Source organism: Chanos chanos, chromosome 7, assembly GCF_902362185.1.
Source record: "Chanos chanos chromosome 7, fChaCha1.1, whole genome shotgun sequence".
NCBI classification, from domain to species: Eukaryota; Metazoa; Chordata; class Actinopteri; order Gonorynchiformes; family Chanidae; genus Chanos; species Chanos chanos.
In genome coordinates this window covers 43,606,239-43,630,444 of record NC_044501.1, presented here as the reverse complement: position 1 = coordinate 43,630,444, position 24,206 = coordinate 43,606,239, and the positions used below count along the sequence as shown (strand labels likewise).

General features: G+C 39.4%; 2 protein-coding genes across 2 annotated transcripts; both read right to left on the bottom strand.

Annotated features, from left to right (window-relative positions):
• Window positions 1-117: 117 nt before the first annotated feature.
• LOC115816412 (GTPase IMAP family member 7-like) lies at window positions 118-14,491 on the bottom strand. The gene is made up of 2 exons (XM_030779367.1): window positions 13,582-14,491; window positions 118-431 (listed from the first exon to the last, which is right to left on the bottom strand). The coding sequence occupies exons 1-2, from the start codon at window positions 14,489-14,491 to the stop codon at window positions 118-120; spliced, it is 1,224 nt and encodes a 407-aa protein (XP_030635227.1).
• Window positions 14,492-23,043: 8,552 nt separating this feature from the next.
• On the bottom strand, window positions 23,044-23,790 carry LOC115816411 (GTPase IMAP family member 7-like). Its single transcript, XM_030779366.1, has one exon. The coding sequence runs from the start codon at window positions 23,788-23,790 to the stop codon at window positions 23,044-23,046; it is 747 nt and encodes a 248-aa protein (XP_030635226.1).
• Between the last annotated feature and the right edge of the window lie 416 nt (window positions 23,791-24,206).

Sequence of the window (24,206 nt, the reverse complement as noted above, 5' to 3'; positions counted from 1 at the left end):
AAAAAAATAAACAAGACCTGCAACATAGGGACAAGGTAAGTACAATTTCTTTGTTGTTGTTTTTTGTTTGTTTGTGTTTTTTTTTTTGTTTTTTGTTTTGTGACATAGAGAGGGAGGCTAGGCAGTGGGGGACAGGTGGGTTCTGAAAAGGTGGGTTTTCAGTTCCCTGCGGAAAATGGCAAGATATTCCGTAGTCCTGACTGAGTGAGGAAGGTCATTCCACGACCTTGGAACAATGGCAGATAAGAAGCGTGCTCGAGAGGAACGGCTGCCAGGTTCCCGAAGTGAGGGGACCACCAGCTGACCAGAGGAGGTTGACCAGAGAGATCTGGCTGGGCTGTAAGGAGTGATCAGAGACTGGAGGTAGGATGGGGCAGAACCTGTTGTGGCCTGGTAAGCCAGCACCAGTGTCTTGAACCGGATGCGGGCTGCTACCGGAAATTAGCGGAGTGCAGTAAGAAGCGGAGTGACATGAGAGTGCTTAGGGAGGTTGAATACCAGGCGTGCGTCGGCATTCTGAACAAGCAGAAGCAGTCTGATTGCGCGGGCCGGTAAGCCAGCCAGTAAGACGTTGCAGTAGTCAAGGCGGGAGATGACAAGCGCTTGGACCAGGAGCTGGGTTGCTTGTTGCGTGAGGAAGGGGTGGATCCTCCTTATGTTGTAGAGGGAGAATCTACAGGATGGGGTGACTGCCGCGATCTGGTTTGAGAAGTTCAGCTGGTAGTCCAGAGTTGTCCCCCCCCCCAAATCTGGAATCAGGTAGAATTTAGGGATTTTTGCTGCTTCGTGCCCTACCATACCATTTGAAACAACCTACTGAATGCACTGACTTGCTTTTAGAACCTGTAGAACAAAAGGCTTGTGGAATATGCCACAATGCCTATAGAGACACAGTTGAATCGAATGATTCCTCTATAAAAGACAGTGTATAGCTTCTGTTAAATAGGCCCTAGGCTAACTCAGATTGGCCTTAAAAGGACAAATATACGTCATAATATTGTAGGCTAGGTTAATTTTGCTTCTACTACATAGTATTTCCTGAAATGTGAAACAGGATGGATGACTCCCATCACTGGTTGATTCCCACCCCACCTCATTCACACACTGTGCTAACAGTAGCAATTGTGGTCTGCCTCTGTCACCAGATTCGTCACACATTTACAAACATATTAATCGCGATTTTCAAGTTGCAGCTCATATCTACTGCAGCGAATGTGATTATAAGTGAGCAGTGAGCACTGTATCACAGCCACCTATGAAAAAAGTTAGGTAAACACAGCACGCAAACACATATGGGAAGCAGTTCCCTTGAAAACCAGCTGATTTAAAAAATCTCAGACTTAAGATATGGCCATGGGTGCTCTGGTGAGGAACCTTTATCTTTATTATCTTTATCTGCCATAGTAGTAGTAAAAACTGCCAAGTTCAATTGTTAAAAAAAATGTAGCACGCTCTTGACATACAGCATGGGAGTAACTTACTGTGATTGGTTTTTCTCCTGTGACAAACACAATCTGGCCTATCGCATTTTAGAGAAGAAAATTCGTCTGCTGACTTCAAATCTATGCTTCAAAGTAATGAGTGATGAAAATCTTCATAGAAATGTAGTGGTGTGAAGAGTACAATATTTTTCTTTCAAATGTCATGGAGTAAAAGTCATAAGTTTCCAAAAAAAATAACACTCAAGTAAAGTACAGCTACTTGAAAAATGTATTTTAAGTACAGTACTCAAGTAAAGGTTCTTGGTTACTGTCCACCCCTGGTGATGTGATGGCACTGCTCTTTCCTCTTTTAGTTCTTCCTTCCTAGAACCTATAAAGAGCTTTATCTTGTATGAGTGGTTGTTTTTCAGTTTTTCTTTTTTCTGCTCTCCAGGAACACAGCTGACCATAAAGTCAAGGGTTAAGATTACTCTCTTAACCAAGAAACCACTGATATATAATAAGTGTCCCAATAGTGCCACGCTTGAACTCTTGAGCAGTGTGTATTGTTGTATTCAAGGGAACTGTGGTGTCCAAGTGAAACAGACTGCTTAGTTTTTTACCTGCCAAAATACTCAAATGTCATTATTCCCTTTTTCTCCCTCTACTGGCAGCCTTTTGCCACTCAAAACCTTGACACTGGCCTTCAGAGCAGCGCATTGAACTGTACTTCTCTCCGCCCAGTCTGCAGTCAAACCGTCTGGCCTGGGTGGCTCCTCATATATTTTTCAGAAAAACACCCAGCAGCACTGGCTAGGTGTTGGTTAAGGTCTGAATGTTTTCACCTCAGACATCACACATGCAAGAATGCATCTGCAGTCTGGACAGCATAAAGAGAGATTTTAATTTTTAGATTAAAGATGATTAAAGTATCACTGTTAGATTACTCTCTCCTTTCTACTAGGGTGTAACAGTGAGTGTATTCGTCCCAAACCGCGACGATATGGACTTATGGTTCGGTGCATGCAGTCGTACGGAGAATACGCGGTTGCCCCTATGTACGAAGATTGATGAACGTAATGCACAACCAGGTTTCACAAGATTGAGTCTCTCATTTCATTCTCTCATCGTTGGTTTGTTCTCTTCTAAGATTTGGGATCTGATTGTGGTGCAAACATATGAGGACATAAGTTTTCAAGGACCTTATGTCCTTGTTTACCAGGATATTGCAGTAAGAAGTAAACTGCATTTCTTAATGAATAATATGGCACTGCTGGCTGTCAATAGCCTACAACTGGCTACAGTTCGCTGCTGTAGGCGGCAACATGCAGTTGTGACGTCACAAACACACGACATTCAGAACAGGCTGTAGAAAGGCTGTTTTTTTTTCACGTAAGCCATATGGCTGTAGGAGGAGAATGCATGTTTACACACTTTGATAATGTTTCCAGAGCACATTCATCTCAGTGAATTCAAAAGGGCAAGCATTTCCATTCTATGGCAGCTTTAATGCACTAAAGGCTGTGCCAGCTACCTCAGGGGGAACTATACGACACTAGGTGGAACAAACTTGCACTACTGTCTGTTCAAAATAAATGAAAGTGACCTAACCTTAGAGCAAACTAAGAAATCTGATTATCTAGAAAAGAGAGGTTCATCAGTTTGGAATTCTTTGTCTGACATATTTGGAACAGGGTTTTGTACTGCACGCCAAATCAATTCACAATCCCAGAATGTCATGCATACTGCATAGGTACACATCCATATCCACATACAAGTACACACACCCACATAACTATTTTAATCTAGATTAAAACTCAGACAGGAAGAACAGTCATTCAAAGAACACTGAAAGGAATGAAACCCATTAAATAAGAAGATGGCTGTTGTTGACTTTTAAAAATGGAATACTTCCTGCTGAGAGCTGTGCCCACAAAACGATTCTAGGATATCAGTCACTGTGTGGATGTAACATATAATTCCAGTTATTATTTACAATAATCTATGGTGACTGACAAAGGGAAAAAATGAGAGCAACTGAAGTTAATGGAAAGTGATAATAAGAAATGAGTTAAATGCAAAATGAATAAAAAAATTCTGGAAAAGGTGGTGGAGGTGTGTGAGACCCCTTTGTCTCCATGTATTGAAGATAAGTGGTTTCTTGTTGAGTAGAAAGTCAGGGTTGTGCCAAATTGGAGTATATTTACAGGGTTTCATTTCAGATTTGAAGATTTTGTTGATTTTCCAGCAGGCTGTTAGAGTTGTTGCTTTCATACTGAGTTACTGAAATTCTTTGTCTGACATATTTGGAACAGGGCTTTGTACTGCATGCCAACTCAATTCACAATCCCAGACTGTCATGAATACTGCAGAGGTACATATGCATATCCACATGCAAGTACACACACCCACACAACCATTTTAATCTAGATTAAACCCCAGACAGGAAGAACAGTCATTCAAAGAACATGAGAAGATGGAGACTGTTATAAAAGTGATAAAAAATTGTTATTCTGGAAAAGTTATACCTCTTTTCATGCAGTGCTAGCTGTGGCAAACCGACAGTCAAGAGACAAACACAAATAATATGCATACGAGAACAGTCTGAGAAAATAAGAGGAAAAGAGGGAGAGAGAGAGACAAAGAGAAAACGAGAGACAGAGACAGACAAGTAGTGATTGTAGGGTTAAAAATGAGTGTAACATTTGTTTTAGTAGTAGACAGGAGGGTGTAAGTTTAGAGTGCTATTTTGGTATCAATGTATGGACTATTAGCCTATATATTTTGATGACTAAAGCCAAGTGGTGATGTTGCCAATTTCTAATTGAGAAAATTCAAGACTTGGTTTCAACTCTTTGATGTCTACGTATAATAATTCCAATATTGAGAGTCTATTGTTGAAGGAGTGTAGTAAACTGATTTTGGATTTTAAAATAGACTTTAATTGAAGGTATTGAAGATATTGCTCTTTCCCTACATCACAGTTTTGGACCAAATGTTGAAAAGTGATAAAATTGTTATTCTGGAAAAGGTGGTGGAGGTGTGTGAGACCCCTTTGTCTCCATGTATTGAAGATAAGTGGTTTCTTGTTGAGTAGAAAGTCAGGGTTGTGCCAAATTGGAGTATATTTACAGGGTTTCATTTCAGATTTGAAGATTTTGTTGATTTTCCAGCAGGCTGTTAGAGTTGTTGCTTTCATACTGAGTTGTTGAAATTCTTTGTCTGACATATTTGGAACAGGGCTTTGTACTGCATGCCAACTCAATTCACAATCCCAGACTGTCATGCATACTGCAGAGGTACACATGCATATCCACATGCAACTACACACACCCACACAACTATTTTAATCTAGATTAAAACCCAGATAGGAAGAACAATCATTCAAAGAACACTGAAAGGAATGAAACCCATTAAATAAGAAGATGGCTGTTGTTGACTTTTAAAAATGGAATACTTCCTGCTGAGAGCTGTGCCCACAAAACGATTCTAGGATATCAGTCACTGTGTGGATGTAACATATAATTCCAGTTATTATTTACAATAATCTATGGTGACTGACAAAGGGAAAAAATGAGAGCAACTGAAGTTAATGGAAAGTGATAATAAGAAATGAGTTAAATGCAAAATGAATAAAAAAGAGAGATGAGGTCTCCACCTTTGTTGTCTGGTAGATTGCTTTTTATATCTTGCTATATATATATATATATATATATATATATATATATATATTTTTTTTTTTTTTTAACTCGTTTATGAAGATTGTTTTCTTGGTGATAGTTAAGGTGATGAGTATAGTATTTGAGTTTTGGATAGAAGAAACATTATAATCCTCTGTATTTATGTCAAATGCAATTACTATCACTGTTTTCTTAAGACTCATTTGTGTTCATGTAAATTTTGCAAATAGTGCATAGTGCTGCTAATTTTATTTGTGGTTTTCAATATAAAAGTTCGTGATATGATTTCATTTTGTGTATCAGTACTCTTTCAACATTTTCATCACATTTTAACAATAATGCGATAATACTGATCACCGTTATAAATCGCGATTCATACCATTTCATCGCTAAGCTCAACCCTAAACAAAGAAATGATGTGACACTTTTTGTTTAACCAGTAATCACGATTTCTTTAAAAAACAAACACTATCCTAAGTTGTAGGGACCAGCAACATATGTCCATAAAACCACTATTGTTAAGTTTTTAGATCATCATCATGAGGACGTTTAGTCCACACACACACATACAGAGAGAGAGAGAGACTGTAGAAATTAAGGTGTAACATTTTTGTAGTGTTATGGCAAGTGTTCAATGCGTTGACTGTTACACTGCATTAATATAATGCCGAGAGACAATTTTTCTATTGCTATGATGATGCAATAGACCTTGTTAATTCTGACACTATTGGTTTAACTGACTGAATCCTACATTATGTGCTTTATGGAATCATGTCAGGAAGTTGTGAAACCTGTGAAGCTTCGGTGCTCCACCGAAGATCTACACCATCCCTCTTTAAAAGAAACAGAGGGTATAAGTGTCACATGTCACATGGTTATATTGGAGTGAGAGATGTGTTGTTTACATATACTGTATGTTATGTGTATTGGGACATGTGTAATTCACAAGTGCAGTGATATATGAAGAATTAATATGTCGTAGGCAGTGCAATATGAATGTGAACATTTTGTTTGTTTTTTCCAACTAGACGTGTAAACAAGGCCATTCAAAACCCTTCAAAAAGTACTTACTGTTTTTGTCGGGCAGCTCCCAGTTTTATTGCACTGACCAGCATTATTGTTTAACTTAAGGCTTGTCATTAAGTTTGGCGTATTTTCTGTACAGATAGGTCACATACTGCGCCTGTTAAATTTTCAAACTGTTGCGTGTTTCACGCAACACCTCACTCTTTCACATCGGCTGACGATAAACTCATAAACACATAATCAGAGCAGACTCTCAGTAGCACAAAGGCCCGCCCTGGATACCTGGATATCGGTGGTAGGAATTCCACTTGACGCATCCTCTTTTAGTTATGCTAACTCTTACATTGTATTTTCTTGAGAGAACTGTGTACTTTCATTTTTCTTTTCTTTTTTTTTTTTTTTTGCTGTTTTTGGGATAATTTTGTGAGTATCTGCTAGGAACACTTGTCACATACTTTGTAGGATATTGTGGACAAAATTTCAAGTGAAGGAAAATTTAAGCTAGATTTACATAGTGTACAGAAAGAATATGGTCTTCTTAACCTTTTTTCAGTTTGAACCAGGTTTACACACAATTGAACATTGAGAGTTCATGAAATGAATGGATGGCCATTGCTGTCTTATAAAAATGGAATTCTTCCTGCTCAGAGCCGTGTCCACAAACTTATTGTAGAATGTCACTGGACATGTTAGAGGATGTGATTCTAGTTATTATCTCCAGTAATCTATGAATGACAAGGGTAAAAAAAGAGAACAACTTTAATGAAAGGAAAGTGATAGCGTTCGCTCTTTCTTATCTGCTTTTTGGAAGTTAACTTTTGGAGGGAGGGTAAGTGAAGTCAAGCTTGCATAGAGGACTGACAGAATGTGTTCTTTTTCACATCATGTTATTTTCAGCAAATACATAAACCCAATTATTCAGACAGGGGAAATTCGCCAGAAAGTTTTGTAACTATTTCTTGTAGTGTTTTCTGCTGAACGGTGTCACTTGAAATAGATTGCAGTCATTCTATTGGCTGTCATTGACTGTTGCTATTAAAAATAACTTCGATTGACAAATAAGGTGAGAAGGTGTTATTCAGTTCTGCAGAGACAGTCCATGATAAAAAGAGTAGGAAAAGCACATTACTGTTACTATTTTGTTTGTTGGTGTGTATGTTTGCCTTTGAAAAACTTGAAATGATTTGATTGACATTGATGTTCTTCCAGTGAGTTACAGTAACTGCTTTCAGAGTAAAGTTAATTAGCATTCATTAAGCCAGTTCACTTTGGCTATGATCTCTGTTGTATTATTAGCTTTTTGCTTCTGAAGTTCCATGGCTAATTGCTTGGGTAATCAAGATTACTGACACAGAATCTACATACTACAACCAGTGTATTACCGAGTATGACTATGGCACAGCAGTTCAGTCACACATTGCTTAGCAATCCCTGAGGTTACTTACCATGGCATGACCTTGGCCAATGTTTACACCAGCGAGGCTAGAACTCGTGTTTCTGGCTGATTCCTATTTGAGCTAAAAGGCATTGCCAAGCTTACTGGTAAGCAGGTTAAGGACATTTTGCCCCTGTTTACACCTTGCATTAAGATCCGATTTTGGTGATCCAATCACAGGTGGACAGCTCTAAGTATGTCCGTTTACACCTGGCTTTAGAATCCATATCTCAGGTGACCACTTGAGATTGGATCTCACTTCCCTGCCCTATGTGCTAATAAAGACGTTACCCCTTTCATTGAATTTCAGCTTTGCTTTTTTGATTGGAGATAGTGCTTATGACATGTAAGATAAATTGGGTGATCGTTGATCTCTGTTTTGGGACAATAATTCACCTTCAGCTGTTTCCTCATAAGGGGCATCAGTGGAAAGGAAAATGCACAACGTGAGATAACGACCATACTCCTAGGATTTTGATTTAAATTTTTTGACAGGGGAGGCATTTCTGACAAGAGATGTCCGAGAGAAATTTGGTGATCATGTGACCTCAGTGCTCATTTGATGTGTTTACACCTGTTCTTTTGAGCTGTCCACATGTGATCTGATCACCAAAATCGGATATTAATGCAAGGTGTAAACAGGGCCTTTGAAGGATGGGCTGGCAAGGATTAAAGATTGTCTTGGCCTGTTAGAGCTCCTGCAATGCCACCCCTTCATGACACTGATTCAGTCACATCCAGTCATGCTGAACCTGACGCCCACAATATACATCTTATGCAAGCAACCATACCTCTTGTCCCAAACTATTAAAAGCATACATCCATGAAATTTGCCTGAGACCACAACCCCAACACATGGATATCCATGCGCTGGCACATTCCAGTAAATGCCTGAACAGTGTATTACTCCAGAGGTTCAGCGTGTCATTGCTGAGCATGTCATCAAACGTGAGGATGTCATTGCTCCATTTCATTTCACTCCCAAGTGGAGAGCTTTTTCAGAGGGAGTGCCTTATCCTAACTTTGAAGCTGATTATTATAATGGTGCAGCAATGCTGGGTTCTGCATGAGTAACCCTGCTGCATCAGACCTAAAGTTGGTGGGGAAAATTCAAAGTTTGTTGCCTCCAGCTCCTGATGTTTCCAAGCCCTTAAGTCCCAATTCCCTACCAAGAGCATGTATAGATTCTCTTGTTGTGGCATATGGCACTGTAGAAAATGGCAATGAGCTATTACCAAATCACTTAGTGTTCAACAGGATGCAGGTGATAATGTTTCTAGCTACTTACATCAAGTACAGACAGCTTTGAACACTGTTGTGAGGAGAAATGGCATTTCTGCCAACGATACAGACAGTTATTGAAGCAGATCTGTAGAGGTTGCTGGAATAACACCCTCATTATAGCCCTCCAGCTAGAGCAAAAGAAATATGTTCCCTCTAACATCTCAGAGCTGTTGCTTCTCTTATACCCTGAAAACAATAAACAAGCTACCAAAGTGAGCTGAATTAAGCAGCACCTATCCATTTCCACTTATTCATTTAATTTGTTTATTCATTTTTTTAATTGTACAATTTACAAATTTCTCATTAACTTTATTTAGCCAGTTGAACAAAACAACCCTTTTTTTCAGAACACTGGTGTCCGTTTTGTTTCTTCCATCGGGCCTTAATGTGCATCTACCCTAGTGTGTTACATTAAATATAATATGATAATATGAAATATATGAAATCAGCCCCCAAAGTAGATATGCATATTAATGCTTTGGAGTTCTTGTGGGGACGATTTTATGAATATTTACTGGAGGATGTGTATGCATTGAGGTCAATCAGTTAAAACAAGCAAAAGACATGTTTTTGTTACTTTACTATAGCATCAAACAATAAATAGAGCTTTAGAAATGAATTGAATTTTATTCAACAATATTCTTGATCCTACAAAACATGAACTTTTTTTAGGTTTTAGGTTTACAATGAAAAATGTAGCATGCAAAGAGATAAACAGTAAATAATAAGACTTAGTTAAAACAATCAACTGAAAAATGATCTTGTTACATACTTATAATTTTGTAGAGGTAATATCTCAAATCGCCCATCCAATGCCTGCTCTCAGAGTCTTAAAAGCACACATCAACAAACTCACAATTTCTGTCTACATGGTTCACTGTGGTCTTGATCTCAGTAGCAAGTTCTGCTTTTCCTCCTCTTGCTCTTCCTCCTCCATCTGAGACATATCAATTGTGCTACATTCTCCTTTATCTTCTCTAACCATCCTCTCTGTGGTGTTCAGCAGTTTCTCTACCTGAACACTGTTACTCCTGTCCCCCTCCTTCTGCTGATTCCAGTACTTATTATCAAGAACATGACAGCGACCCCCTCACTCCTTCACAAAGTCCTTAAGATCTAAATTCTTTTCCACAAAATCCTCAATGGTCTGGTCATCATCAAGCCCATTCCCATGAGTAAAAAGGACAACTGTATACCTGAGAACATCCTTTCCAAACATCTTCATGACTTTCTGAATAAGGCTGACTTGCTGAGGTGTGTATATTCCCACTGTGAGAACAATGATGAAGGCATAAATTCCCATACTATGTACAAAAACATATATACATATAACATACATTTGAACAAAATCATTTCAAGATTTCAGCTTGAAATCTTTTCAGGGTGTTTTAATAACACCACCCACTAAGTGCAGTATTACTTATGTGTAAACTAAAGCATTGCAATGATTTGACCAAATAGCTGGTATATCTCAGAGATTATAAAGGGTAGTGAAAAGGCATCGAGTTTTCCTGAAGAAGTTTTCATCTTGTAAATGTCATTCCTGAGCTCAGCTTGCAGCTGCTGCCCTGCTGGATTATGTGAAAAAGCAGCTGCCACAGGGGGCAGCATAGCAAAAAGGGACTTTTGGACTGGTGGGGCCTTCCCTGTACTTTCCCATTACAAGATGAACAGAAAATCATCTTCTTTCAAAATGCTAAAATAATAATCGGTTAGGAAATTTCACTTCAAATCGTTAGAACTTGTTGTTTAATGTTAATTTATGGAAAGAACAAAGACTGAATCAGAAACATTGCGATCAACCCATAAGCTCCAGAGGGTCAGCTCAGGCCTGCTCTGGTAAGACACCCAGCAGCAATGACTGGGCAAGGGTTAAGGTTTAGTCCTGAATCTTTTCACTTCTAGCTTAATGCTAATTTATGGAAAGAACAAAGACTGAATCAGAAACATTATTAAACAATGCATAGAAAGCTTTTTTTTTAATAATATAAACTGTGCATTATTTTGATATTTTTCGAATCGATGTGAATTTCAAAAACTGCGTGTATGTAGTTCTCTGCCATTAAGTTAGATTTTTTAGATATGTATCTACCTCAAGTGTGGTAAGCTGCTTTCAGTTTCCTTTTCATGGAAAACTCACAGGTTTCTTTTAATTTACAGATATGGAAACCTGATGAGCTACAAAAGGAACATTCGAAAGAATGTATTAATTACTTTGTTGTGGAATGTCAGTGAACCAGTTAGTGGGTGTAACACGTAGAGAAACTGAAGTCAAAAGAAAGTGATAGAAAACTCAAGAAAAGTAAGCAGTATAGCTGATAATCAGGACACCTGAAGACAAAAACACACATCTATCTATTCATTTGTGGCTATTGGTCTCAGACACCAGTGGAGACAAATGGTGATAGATGCAAAAAGACAACAGAACTTATCGGATAGTATGGATTAAAGGTTGAGACAAATTGATCAGGACTAATCCATATGAGGAGACAGAAAGGAATGAGTTAAAAAATAGAGATCTACCTTTGTTGTCTGGTAGATTGCTGTGTATATCTTCCTGATATTTCACTTTCTGCAGTTCTCTCTCTAACTTGTTCCTTGTATAAATCTAGTTTCTCCCACCCTCTCTCTGTCTGTCCGTCTGTCTGTCTCTCTTAATCGGCAGTCAAACCATAAGCTCCAGAGGGTCAGCTCAGGCCTGCTCTGGTAAGACACCCAGCAGCAATGACTGGGCAAGGGTTAAGGTTTAGTCCTGAATCTTTTCACTTCTAGCTACAAAATGGTGGAACAGAAAGTTTGCTTTTAAGTTGCTTTGGAGAAAGTCTCTGCAAAAAAAAAAAAGATTAAAGGTAAACATAAATGAATAAGTGTCAAAGATTTCGAACTTTTTGACATTCCTGTAGCTTCTGGTAAACTTCAGTTTAACTTAAATTTCAGTCATCACAGTAATACAGAAATGCAGTTACCAGCAGAACAGTGATTTGTTAGGTGATATTCTCTCTGACTGTAAGGGTTAAGCATGAATGCTGATTTCTGATCATCATCATTGTCATGAACTGAAGAAGATGCTGGATGCAGAATTTATTGAATTAAGGCAAAACTGGCAAATACAAGAAACCAGGAATAAACAGCCACAGGGTAGACAGAAGACTTCACAGAACTTACAAATCCACACACACACACACACACACACACACAAACTGTAGAAGTAAGTACATAATATCTTTGCAGTGCTGAGAATTTGACATTTACACTATGTTTCTGCAACACAGATAAATGACCTTTATAATGCAATGAATGACTGATAAAGTCATGAGGTTAGAAAAGCATGCATACATTTAAAACAAAAACAGTGACTACATACTGGTCAGGATTTTTCAGGGAACAAATACAATCAAAAAGAATGATAGAGAATTCATTTCATTGCTGAACATCAAAACAATAATATACAACAATACACAAGTCTCCATATAAGTGTAAGTGTTCTAGTTTTAAGCTAATGGTATTTAATGATGACATGACAATTACTCACTCACTCACTCACTCATTGTCTAAGCCGCTTATCCTGATTAGGGTCACGGTGGGTGCTGGAGCCTATCCCAGTGCTCATAGGGCGAAAGGCGGGGAAACACCCTGGACAGGTCGCCAGTCCATCGCAGGGCAATGACAATTAAGGTTCAGACAAAAAAAAAAGACCACCATGGAAGTAACTGCTCTTTATAACTGTTTCCCCCAAAGATTATTGCTAATTTAAAGCAAAAAAACAAAAAACAAAACAAAAACAAAAACAAAAAAAAGACAGATTAAACAAATGGAAAACCGATAGATCAATAGATTGATCAAGCACTTCAAGTTATCAGGAATAATGCACGGGATCAGTTACTTACTGGTTTGTTATGTCCAGACTTTTTTATGCATTCAGATGGAAAATTATAAGCCTTCTTAAGAACATTTTGTGCATTTGCCAAGTTTTTTCCTATTGCAAACTTCATGGCTTCTCCCATAGTTTTTGCATCTTCTGCTGCTTTATACCCCACCACTCCCCCTCCTACTGCTCCAGCTATGGCAGCTGCCCCAGCAACCACACCTGCAGCTATACCTGCCCCTGCTCCAACTCCAATCCCAGCTCCAGCCTCTGCTACTCCTGCTCCTGCTGCTGTTACTGCTGTTCCTACTCCTCCTGCTACTCCTGCTGTTGCTGCTGTTCCTACTACTCCTGCTGTTTTGGTTACTCCTGATGCTCCTGCTGTTGCTGCTGTTCCTACTCCTCCTGCTACTCCTGTTGTTTCGGCTACTCCTGCTGCTCCTGCTACTCCTGCTGTTGCTGCTGTTCCTACTACTCCTGCTACTCCTGCTGTTTCGGCTACTCCTGCTGCTCCTACTACTGCTGCTGTTGCTGCTGCTCCTACTCCTCCTGCTACTCCTGCTGTTGCTGCTGTTCCTACTATTCCTGCTACTCTTGCTGTTTCGGCTACTCCTGCTGCTCCTACTACTGCTGCTGTTGCTGCTGTTCCTACTCCTCCTGCTACTCCTGCTGTTACTGCTGTTCCTACTACTCCTGCTGTTTCGACTACTCCTGCTGCTCCTACTACTGCTGCTGTTGCTGCTGTTCCTACTCCTCCTGCTACTTCTGCTGTTGCTGCTGTTCCTACTACTCCTGCTACTCCTGCTGTTTCAGCTGCTCTTGCTGCTGCTGCTGCTCCTGCTGTTGCTACTTTTTCTGTTGCTGCTCCACCTGCTCCTGCTCCTGCTCCTGCTTCTGTCAGAGTGCCGAGCTTTATTCCATCTAAAACTCCTTTAATGCAATATACAGCTGCACCTACTAAAACTCCAACTCCAAGAAAAGCACCTAGCAATGCCCCAGTTGCCATCCCTGCAAACCGTGTCAAAAATTTCTTGAATACATTCTTTTGGGCCATTTCTCTTATTTCCTTGTCAGATTTGTTTCCTGTCTCATGCTCTCTTGTTCTTTTTTCCTCTGCTTGTATGTCCTCCTCAATCTTCTGCAGCAATGCATTGGTGTAGTAATTACCACCATTCTCTCTTAACATTTTTTCTATAGTGTCCAGTAGTTTCTTTGTCTGAACACTGTTGTTTCTGTACTCATCTTTCTGCTGATTCCAATGCTTATTGTCAACGACATGACAGCGTCCCCCACACTTATCCACAAGCTCCTGTAAAGCTTTAGTTTCCTTAACAAAGTCCTCAATGGTTTGACCATCACTGAGTTGATCACCATGAGTGAAAAGAACCACTGAATATCTGAGTGCATCTTCCCCAAAAGTTTCTGTTATTTTTTTAACCACCTCCTTCTCTTGTTCTGTGTATCTTCCAACTTTAAGCACAATGAGAAAGGCATGAACTCCTGGAGCACACTCAGTGATACATTTTACAAGTTCATATCTCAGTTCATCATCTTTACCATCAGTGTCAAAAAATCCAGGTGTGTCAATCACTTTTACAGGTCTTTCATGTATTGTCCCTGATTTTGATGTACACTGCTGGGTCACAGAATTGGGTGATGATTTGGTAGGGAACACTTTGTCGTTTAAGATGGTGTTTCCAGCTCCGCTCCTTCCATCTCCTGTTTTCCCGAGCAAAACCAGCCGCAGCCCTTTCTCCTCAGTCCCTGTGGTGAAATTCATCCAATGTGACTGTTGTTTTTTTTTGTTTGTTTGTTTGTTTTTTAGTTTTAGTTTCTCACTTTCAGCTCTGTATGACCAAATACTATATTTGTGTATGTGAGTATTGTAGTTTGTCAAAATCCAATACCCTTTTTCACCTGCCAAAATGTTCACTTGTCACTTCTTGATTTTTGTCTCTCTATTAGCTACCTGCTGCTACTTCAGGTTCAACCTCTAAATGCTAACCTTCAGAGCAGCCCATGGGCCTGCACTTGTTCATAGTCTGTGTTTATAGATTTGATTTTGTGGTGAACTTTATTTTTATTTGTGATAACATTTACAAAATCATGTGTGTAATTTTTCTCAAAGCCTTACTGACAGTTTCTAACATGTGTCCTTGCACCACGAAAAAAACCCAAACCAAAAAAACCTCATTTAATACATATACTACATTGACAAATTTTAAAATTTCTTCTTGAGTTATGAATTAATGTGTAACTTTAGATTTAAAAGTATAAATACTTCATCAATGTAATGAATACAAACAGGCAATAAAATCTTTCCGGTCATGTGCGGTCCAAAATGTTCTATGTGCTGTGATATTTCAACTGTAAAGCAAACACTCACCATCCATTTCCCGGCACAAAAAGACGTTTAGATGCTGACACCGCACACCTTCAGACAAAAAAAAATTAGAGAATGATGATGATCAAAGTAGCGCCCTGGGATCTCACTCCTTCCTCTCTGGATGAAGGCATGTCATGGGAGGGAAAGTTAAAATTAAGGTAATGAAGAGAAGGGAAAAGAGAGGTCTTTTTCACCTCATTACTATCAGCAAATGCAAACACTAATTATGTAGAAATGGGAAATTCATCAGATAGTTTTGATTGTTCTGTTTGAAAAATATGTAAAAAGCCACACACACACACACACACACACACACACACACACACACATATATATATATATATATATATATATATATATGGGGGGGGGGGGGTTGCTGGAGCCTATCCCAGTGCTCCCTGAGCGAAAGGGGGGAAACACCCCATACAGGTCACCACTCCATGTGTGTGTGTGTGTGTGTGTGTGTGTGTATATATATATATATATATATATATATATATATATATATATATATATATCAGGGATATGCAGAGAGCCCAGTATTTGTATTTGTATCTGTATTTGCTAAGGCAGCAAAATTATTTGTATTTGTATTTGTATTCATGTAAAAGTGGAGGCATAACGATCCTGTTTTTGTTTTTATTAAACTTATAATTTTAGAATATTAAAATATTAAATAAAAATATTAAATATTAAAATAAAAAGTATTCATCAATAAACTATTGTAATCATTATGAACACTCAAATGTAATATCGGTTTGTGGTTTTCATAAACCCAGCAATAAGCATGTATAACCATTAACATCACTGAGAAGAAAACAATTTTAAAACTAACATTCAGTTCCTAATCCACACAAGCCAATAAACTAAACTCTAAACTAATAAATACCTATATTAACAGTGTGAACCCCACCACCACCCGCCCTGATTGGAGGACACAGCCGTGTGACACACAGGCTGACTGAGCAGTATGCATAGCGTGTAGGTGAACTAGCTAGTAACTATGCTGCCAGAGCTAACGTAGGGTAATCTCCTACGTAGAGTATTTTATTAAATTATACTTTAGTATGGGTTTCACGAATAACAAAATACTTATTTTTTTGGCACACCAGGACCAAATTATCGTAAGTATCAGGGCTTTGAGAAGATGTGCAAGAAACTGTATCTGTTCCGAAGAAAGAAGCACATGGACTTGGGGGAAACTGCCACGAGAATAAAGTCGTAATTGTACAAGAGAAAAAAAGTAATAACATTACGAGAATAAAGTTGTCATTTCACGAGAAAAAAGTCACAATATTACGAGCCGTAATTTTAGGCTACATGTTATTTTAGAGGGGGGGCCTGCATTTAAATAAGGAATGTGGAGCATCTTGTGAAGTTACACTTTAGTATAGGTTTCACATATAACGAATTACATCATCTTTTAGCACATCAGCACCACGTTGCAGCAGGCTGCTCTTCTGATCATCTTCTGGGGCCTCACGCACAAAACCATGCATAGGATTCATACTAAAACAGAGCGTATACATATACACAAAGCTGGAAAGCTGCATATACACCAAAAAAATTCAGATGTATGAAACTGTGCACACGCAGGATTCTACGCACCTTTTCTTTGTACATCTAAATCAATGTGAAATTGAGCGCACATGCACGAGCACCACACTCCACCCTCTCTCCTCCCTCACCGATTGTAATATGCTAATCAGTATGAATAGGTCTAGACTCCCCTCTCTTCAAATTCAGGAAGAATGGCGAAAGCAAGTGGCAAGTTGGCAAAGAAAGGAAATTTTAGCGAATGCAAGATGAAGGTGCTGTTGTCAGAGGCAAAAAGCATTTTATTTGGCACTCTATCCTCTGGCGTTAATAATAAAAGTGTGGGACGGTGTGGCGGAGCCTATTAATGCACTGGGGTTGGAGATCCGCTCTGTAAATGAAAAAGAAGTGGTCCAACATTCAGGTAGACGTGACTGCTCCCCACCGCCAAAGTGTGGACAGAATAGGTGGAGGTGCAGGAGTCGAGGAACTCACACCGTTTGAGCAGAGAGTTGCCTCTATTGTGGGAGAAACTGTTCTTATGGGAGTATTGCCGGCATGTGAGGGAGACTCTGAATGTGTACAAGATCGCAGTGAAGGAAAAAATCATTTCCATGTATTTGGATACCCTTTCCTATAGACTACTAGATTGACTGTTATGCAATAGCCTTTCCAGAGCCAACAAGATAAAGGTTTACGTGTAAAGATGCAATCATGCCAAATAGGCATCCTTATTTGCAATGAATAGGTTGAGCATATGTTCTTTGGTTCTAGTGTTATTTTTTTATTTTCAATCAGATGGTGCAGCAGCAGGAGACTCCAGTGGCATGCACTCTGAGCCTGTCCCTCCTGAACAACCCATCATCTCAGCCGTCTCCAGCGTTGCCAGTGCATCCCGTCCCTCGGGTGCTGAGGCCCGCCGGACTGGCTGCGTCCTGACAAACGCCATACTAGAATCCCAAAAGAGAGTGAGGGCATTCAGGGACATAAACAACCAACTGCAGAGATGAACAGATGTTCTAACTGACACAAGCCACTCGGTACAAGAACTGGTGAAAAAATGAGCTTGTCTCCGTTTACCATTTATATTGTGGCAAATACATGTGGAAGGGCCTGAATGGCCTCTGCATTTGGTGGGACATTAATGGGTCCAGGGTCCTCAGGTAGGTCGGGCACCTGTAGCAGTGGTATGCTGTGCCTGTGCGCCACATTGGGCAGGACACCCCATGTCAGCACAATGCGGCAAACCTGGTCAGGGTGGTACATCAGCATGCCACCGGTCCTGTCAAGGCAGCGCCAGCGACTCTTTAGCCTATCGCTCTCTCAACAACTGACTGAGCGCAGCAATGGAGGTCATTGTACCTCTGCTCTCGCTCAGTCTGGGGGTTGGTGAGGGGGGTTAGCAGCCATGTCTTTAGCGGGTAGCTGCGGTCTCCTGATGGGCAGTTGAGCAATATACACAATAACTGCACGCATGATTAACTTTTAAGTTGATTTTAAATTAATTTAACTTTTAAATCAATTGTTTATCAAGAAGCCACCCATTATGCACCCTGCCAGCATCTAGCCCGATGCCAGCCAAGCTGATAAAAGAATCATGAGTTGATCCGGGGCCACCTTGCCACAATATTCGTCAGTCGCATTTGTGCATCACGTATTATTTGCACATTGATGGCATGAAAATGCTTTCTGTTAACATAGGCAAATTCATCCCCTGTTGGTGCCTTTATAGCAATGTGTGGGCAGTCGATCAGTCTGCTTATGTCTGGGAAACCGGCTCTCGCTGCAAATTGCGCTTTAATGTTTGCCTGGCCAACCACATCGTATGTGAACTTTATATACCTGGCTGACATACGGATGATCCCGTCCCATACAGCTGGCATGACGCGACTCAAGGACGGTCTGCCAGTTCCCTCTGGAATGACCCTGTGGCCAAGAAACCCAGTGGGGTAAGCACTTGTAACGGAACAGGCAATGCGTGAATCCTCGCCGTATTTCTCTCCAAAGCCGGACCCAACTCAGCACGGAGTTCCAAGAGGATAGCTCTCGGAAAAGGCTGATGAGCCAGTCATCGTCATGGGCCAAAAAATCAGTGTGGCCTCTAAACACCCGTTCCCTTCTGATTCTTCCATTTGCAGTGTCTTCTAATAAGGCCAAAGCTGCCATTGTTAGTAGGCTATGTATTGCATCCTTTTGCGCATGCTTTTATGTCCACTTTTTTAATTACATAGACGTCGATGGCTTATTGTTTCCAACAAGGCCCATGTGTCAATACTTTGATATTTTGAGGAGAAATTCCCAACGTTAGCAGTTTCACCGCGTAGCCTCTAAGAGTCGCCAATGGACAAAAACCATTAGAAATGTGCGTACGCCAGACATGAAGTTGGCGTGGAGGAACGCTCATTCTCACGTTCATTTCATTCTTGATACATCCGACAGTGAGCATGAAAGATGGTGTACGCAATGTTTTTGTGCAAACGCAACGTTTGTACACGGGGTCCCTGCTTTTCTGAAATTACCACTTTATTCTCCTAATATTACGACTTTATTCTCATTATATTATGACCTTATTCTTGGAAACTCCCTCAGTGTCCATCGGAATGAGCTAACACCAGCTATTTGACACTATATCTGGATTCAGCTCCACTCCTAATACACACACACACACACACACACACACAAAATAACATTCACACACACAGACTTACACAAATAAATGTTCATATCAACACACTCATACACAACAATTATAAACAAGATAAATAGACAAATAAAAACAGTGTTCAGAGAAATGAAATTCATTAGATTAATAGTTGGTCTTCACTGACTTATAAAAATGGAATTCTTCCAGCAAAGAGCTGCAGCAACAAACTTGTTGTGGAATGTCAGTGAACCAGTTAGTGGTTGTAACACGTAGAGAAACTGAAGTCAAAAGAATGTGATAGTAAATGAGAGAATTAAGCTGTATAGCCAATAATCAGGAAAAGCGCAAAAGCTAGTCTCAGAGACCAAACAGAGAGATGAAGACAGATAATAGAGAAAAATAACAGGACTTACCAGATAATGTAAAGATGAATTTATCAAGTCTATTCCATATGAGGAGGTAGAGAGGAATAAGTAAAAAAAAGAGAGATGAAGTATCTACCTTTGTTGTCCGGTAGATTTCTGTCTGTATCTTACTGCTGTTCCACCTAATACTTTTTCGAGTCTCTTTTAAACTCCTTCCTCTAATTCTTATTTTAGTTTCTCTCTCTCTCTCTGACTCTAAGTTATGCTGTCATACTGGTTATTGTATGTATGACAAAATGAGGGGTGGAGTTTTGATACAAACATACACACAGACTCACACACACACACACACACACACACACACACACGCAGAGCTGAGTCTAGCACTTAACTTTGCCAAAGTTGTTGTGTAGCCCTCTCAGTTTTGCAAGAAGCACATGCATATCCAGTCTGAATCTTTATTATTAAAATAATAACACATTCTTCATGATGTCTGAGTTGATATTGATATGTTTCTGACTGGACAATGAGAAAATATCTGTTACATCTTGAATTTTTCAGGGTGTTTCTGTCAGTAGATTCAGAGGAAGCTGGATGCATGCACACAGCTGGGTTTTATTGAGAAACAAGGTGGCAGATAAACACAAGGACTGAGTACAGAGAAACAGGTAAATTCACAGATATAAGGAGCTAGGTCGTAGTTATGATTTCACAAAAGATTACAGTTAGAGATGTGACGTTTATACAACCATGATAATGCGAAAGAGATGGAACAAACACAATAAACTAACACCAACAGGTGCAGACAATGATGGGGAAGTAGGACCAGTGATCAGTAGACTGGCAACGCTGAACGCTGAATGGTGGAACCAGCAGGAGGAGGAGACATCATAGTTGCAATGACACCACATGAAGATGAATGTTTCACGAGATTTCTGTTTCTCTCAGCATACTTGTGCTTTTCTCTTATTGAATCATTTTAGCGGTGTTGATGTAATATTTCCTTACAGTCACACATGCCTTATTTCTACAGGGCAGTACACAAACCCGCACACACACACACACACACACACACACCAGTGTTGTAGTCGAGACCACTTGAACCGAGACCAAGACATGACCAAGACCAAAGAGTATTGAGACCGAGACAAGACCAAGACGTTTAGGGGTTAAGACCAAGTCAAGACCAAGACCAAGGCAGGACGAGATCGAATCAAGACCAGTATTAGACCACTGCTAGTCCCACACTGCATGACACACTAACAGTAAAATGTGGAGCATGAAAACCATGGGCACGTCTCAAATTGATCTGAAAGATCCACATTCCCATAAAAACACCCACATACAAACAAAAACTAAGAGCTGAAAGCAACTTGACCATCTTTATTCAACATTCCTTTTAATATCCATCTAAAGCAATACAATTTTTTGTGTGAGCATTTTTTTGAACATGTTTTTTATACAGAATGTCTAAATGCCTGGTTGGTCACTTGAACTAGGTCGAACCTTTGAACAGAAAGGTCCCAAAATGTGTTTTCATAAGTTATTGTTATTATTCGGAAGAGCAATCATGGGTAATCTTTTACTAATGTTTAAAGAGAAACTGAACATAAAATATAAATATTCAAAATTTGTTGACCATGCCTGGCTTTGTACTTCACCGATATTCTACTTGCAGCACACAAATTACACTTTAGCATGCATGAACTTTCGAGGGACTTTTTTATTTTGAAACGCCATCGCCATGCAAAATGAACGGTGAAATAAACAGCGAGATTCAACAACTTTCCTTAAATTGTTATTCATTTGCATTTAATGTCATGATCGAACACTATAATTTCACAACTGAATACAAGGCAGGATAACGTAATGTGTAAGAAGTTTATATAACTGTTAATGAGATAGAAATCTAGCTATGTGGTGAATGTCAGACGAATGTCTAATTTCAAGCTAACTTCGCCACGGTTGATATCCCCCCCCCCCCCCCCCCCCCCATTGTGGTCTTGACTGGTCTTGAAATAAAATCCCGATTCCTCTATGTCTGAGACCGAGACAAGATCAAGTAAAAATGCAGTTGATTCCGAGACGAGACCGAGATCATCAAAAAGTTGTTTTGAGACCCAAACCGATCTCGAGTACTACAACACTGACACACACACACACACACAAACACACACAGGACTGTAGAAATAAAAATGTAAAATCATTGTGGTATTGTGGCGAAAGTCCATTTTTTGAGTGCTGATGTGCTATTTACTACAACGCTAAGAAACAACATGAAACATTGCAACAACAACAATGAATAATTTATTAAATAGTGTTAATTCTGAGACTGTTGTTTTAAATAACTGAATTCTGCTTTGCACTCCATCTTCCCAGCTGTAGAATGATATTCCAAACCAGCTTCTCGGATGGAGTTAGAAAAACTTACCTATCCGCAAGTCTCTCTGGAATGTTTCTTCCCAATCTGTTAATGATGTAACCACATATAAAACTTTGGTGTACACCTGTACCTCATTGTCGATAGATGGTTGGCTGAAAACGTATCAGGCTCTCTAACAGCAATCCTCTCCCTGCCTCACTAGTCACAACCCAATTAACATAATTCAAAAATATTTTTCTTACCTGGAAGAAGCAAAGCATTGTCCACTTGTCACATCTCTGCCAATCACACAATCTACACAATCATGACTATTTTTCATACTTAATGCAAACATGAATCTTAGTACTGTCTTCGACCACTTTGCTCCAAAATGTCTGGGTCCACTATGTGGATAGCCAGATCTGTCATTACTACAATGGCTTTTGTGGCATTATTTGTGTTTAATTCAATTATTTTGGGACAAAAATGAGGAAGTAATAAGTACCACTGAACTTTTATATTGTTATCTAAAAGTGCCCAAACAAAGATTTTGATGACTCTTTTTTTTAAAATAGAGCGGAGAGTGTAAGATCTCTACAAATACAGAGTGTATGAAATCAGTTCCAGAAGTAGATATATACATTATTTCTGTGAAGTACTTGTGTGGATGATTTTTTTTAATATCTGCAAGAAATGTTTTTTGCTGTTGTTGTTGCTGTTGTTGTTTTTTTTGGGGGGGGGGGGTGTATGGATTAAGGTCAATTAATTAAAACAAGCAAAAGGTGTTTCAATTTTTTGTTACTTTATTATTGCATCAAAGAATGAAGACAGTTTTATAAAATTATTTTCACAATCTTAATCATACAAAACATACACCTCGTTTTAAGGTTACAAAGAAAACTGGAGAATGCAAAGGTATAAACAGTAATTGATCGAACCTCATTGCAACAGTCAGCTGAAAAATCACTTTGTTGCATACGTAGGATTTTGTAGAGATAATATCCCAAATCACCTGCTAGCAGCCCATCCAATGACTGCCTTAAGAGCCACGGTTACATAAAAAGAACCTCACTATGCAGTCTATTATCCTTCTAATAGCGCCAGTAAATGGTCTCAAAATTTCCGCTGCATTTCTCGAAGTGGTTGAGCGTGGTCTTGATCCAGGTAGTAAGTTCTGTTCTTCCTCCTCATTCTGAGACATATCAATTGTGCTGCATTCTCCTTTATTCTCTCCAACCATCTTCTCTATGGTGTTCAGCAGTTTCTCTGCCTGAACACTGTTACTCCTGTACCCCTCCTTCTGCTGATTCCAGTACTTATTATCAAGAACATGACAGCGACCCCCACACTTCTCCACAAAGTCCTTAAGGACTGAATTCTTTTCCACAAAATCCTCAATGGTCTGCTCATCATCAAGTTGATCACCATGAGTAAAAAGGACAACTGTAGACTTAAGGACATCCTCTCCAAACATCACCACAACTTTCTCAATGATGTCGGCTTCTTGAACCGTGCACAGTCTCACCCTAAGCACAATGATAAAAACATCAACTCTAAACGGAGTGACACTCTTTTCAATTGCTTGTTTCAGTTTGTCATCGGAAAGATCAGGGTCAAAGAATCCAGGTGTGTCAATGACTTTTAGTTTTTTCCCATTGACAATCCTTGTTTCAACTTCACAGGCATCAGATGTAGAGCTGGGTGAGGATATTACAGTGAATAGTTTCTCTCCAAAGATGGTATTGCAGCTACTGCTCTTACCATCTCCTCTCTTCCCGAGGATCATAATTCTAAGTTCATCTGACTGTAGTGGGAGATTGACTCTTTCAGTTTCTTCAGTCAGTTTCTAAAAAAAAAATCCACAGTCTTTAATGTTCAATAAAACGTGTACAGTTGTAGAGATCAATCTTTGTTGAGACAGAAAATGTGATTGTTCAGGGAACAATAAAAAAGTTGAAACAAATGCATGAGTGTAGTACTTACAAGGCATAATTGTCCTTTGGTCTCCTCCTCAGGGGTGGGAAGGCTTGCGGGATCTTTGTTAAGTGAACAAAAGTTGAAAAAAAAAAAAAGTTTTCAGGGATGAATGTCTCCAACTGACTTTTCTCTGATGCATTAACACTGAGAGGTGCTTTCAATATCTGAAAATAGTTAACCTAAACCTTAAATGTATTAACTTAATAAAAGTAATAGCATGTGGAG

Excerpts from the sequence above, each read along its gene's own strand:
- LOC115816411 (XM_030779366.1), bottom strand. The coding sequence starts at position 23,790 with ATGATCCTCGGGAAGAGAGGAGATGGTAAGAGCAGTAGCTGCAATACC.
- LOC115816412 (XM_030779367.1), bottom strand. The coding sequence starts at position 14,491 with ATGAATTTCACCACAGGGACTGAGGAGAAAGGGCTGCGGCTGGTTTTG. Across the intron at positions 432-13,581 it reads AGGAGCAGGAGCAGGAGCAG|CAGCCCGCATCCGGTTCAAG; the intron begins GTGGAGCAGCAA and ends AATTTCCGGTAG.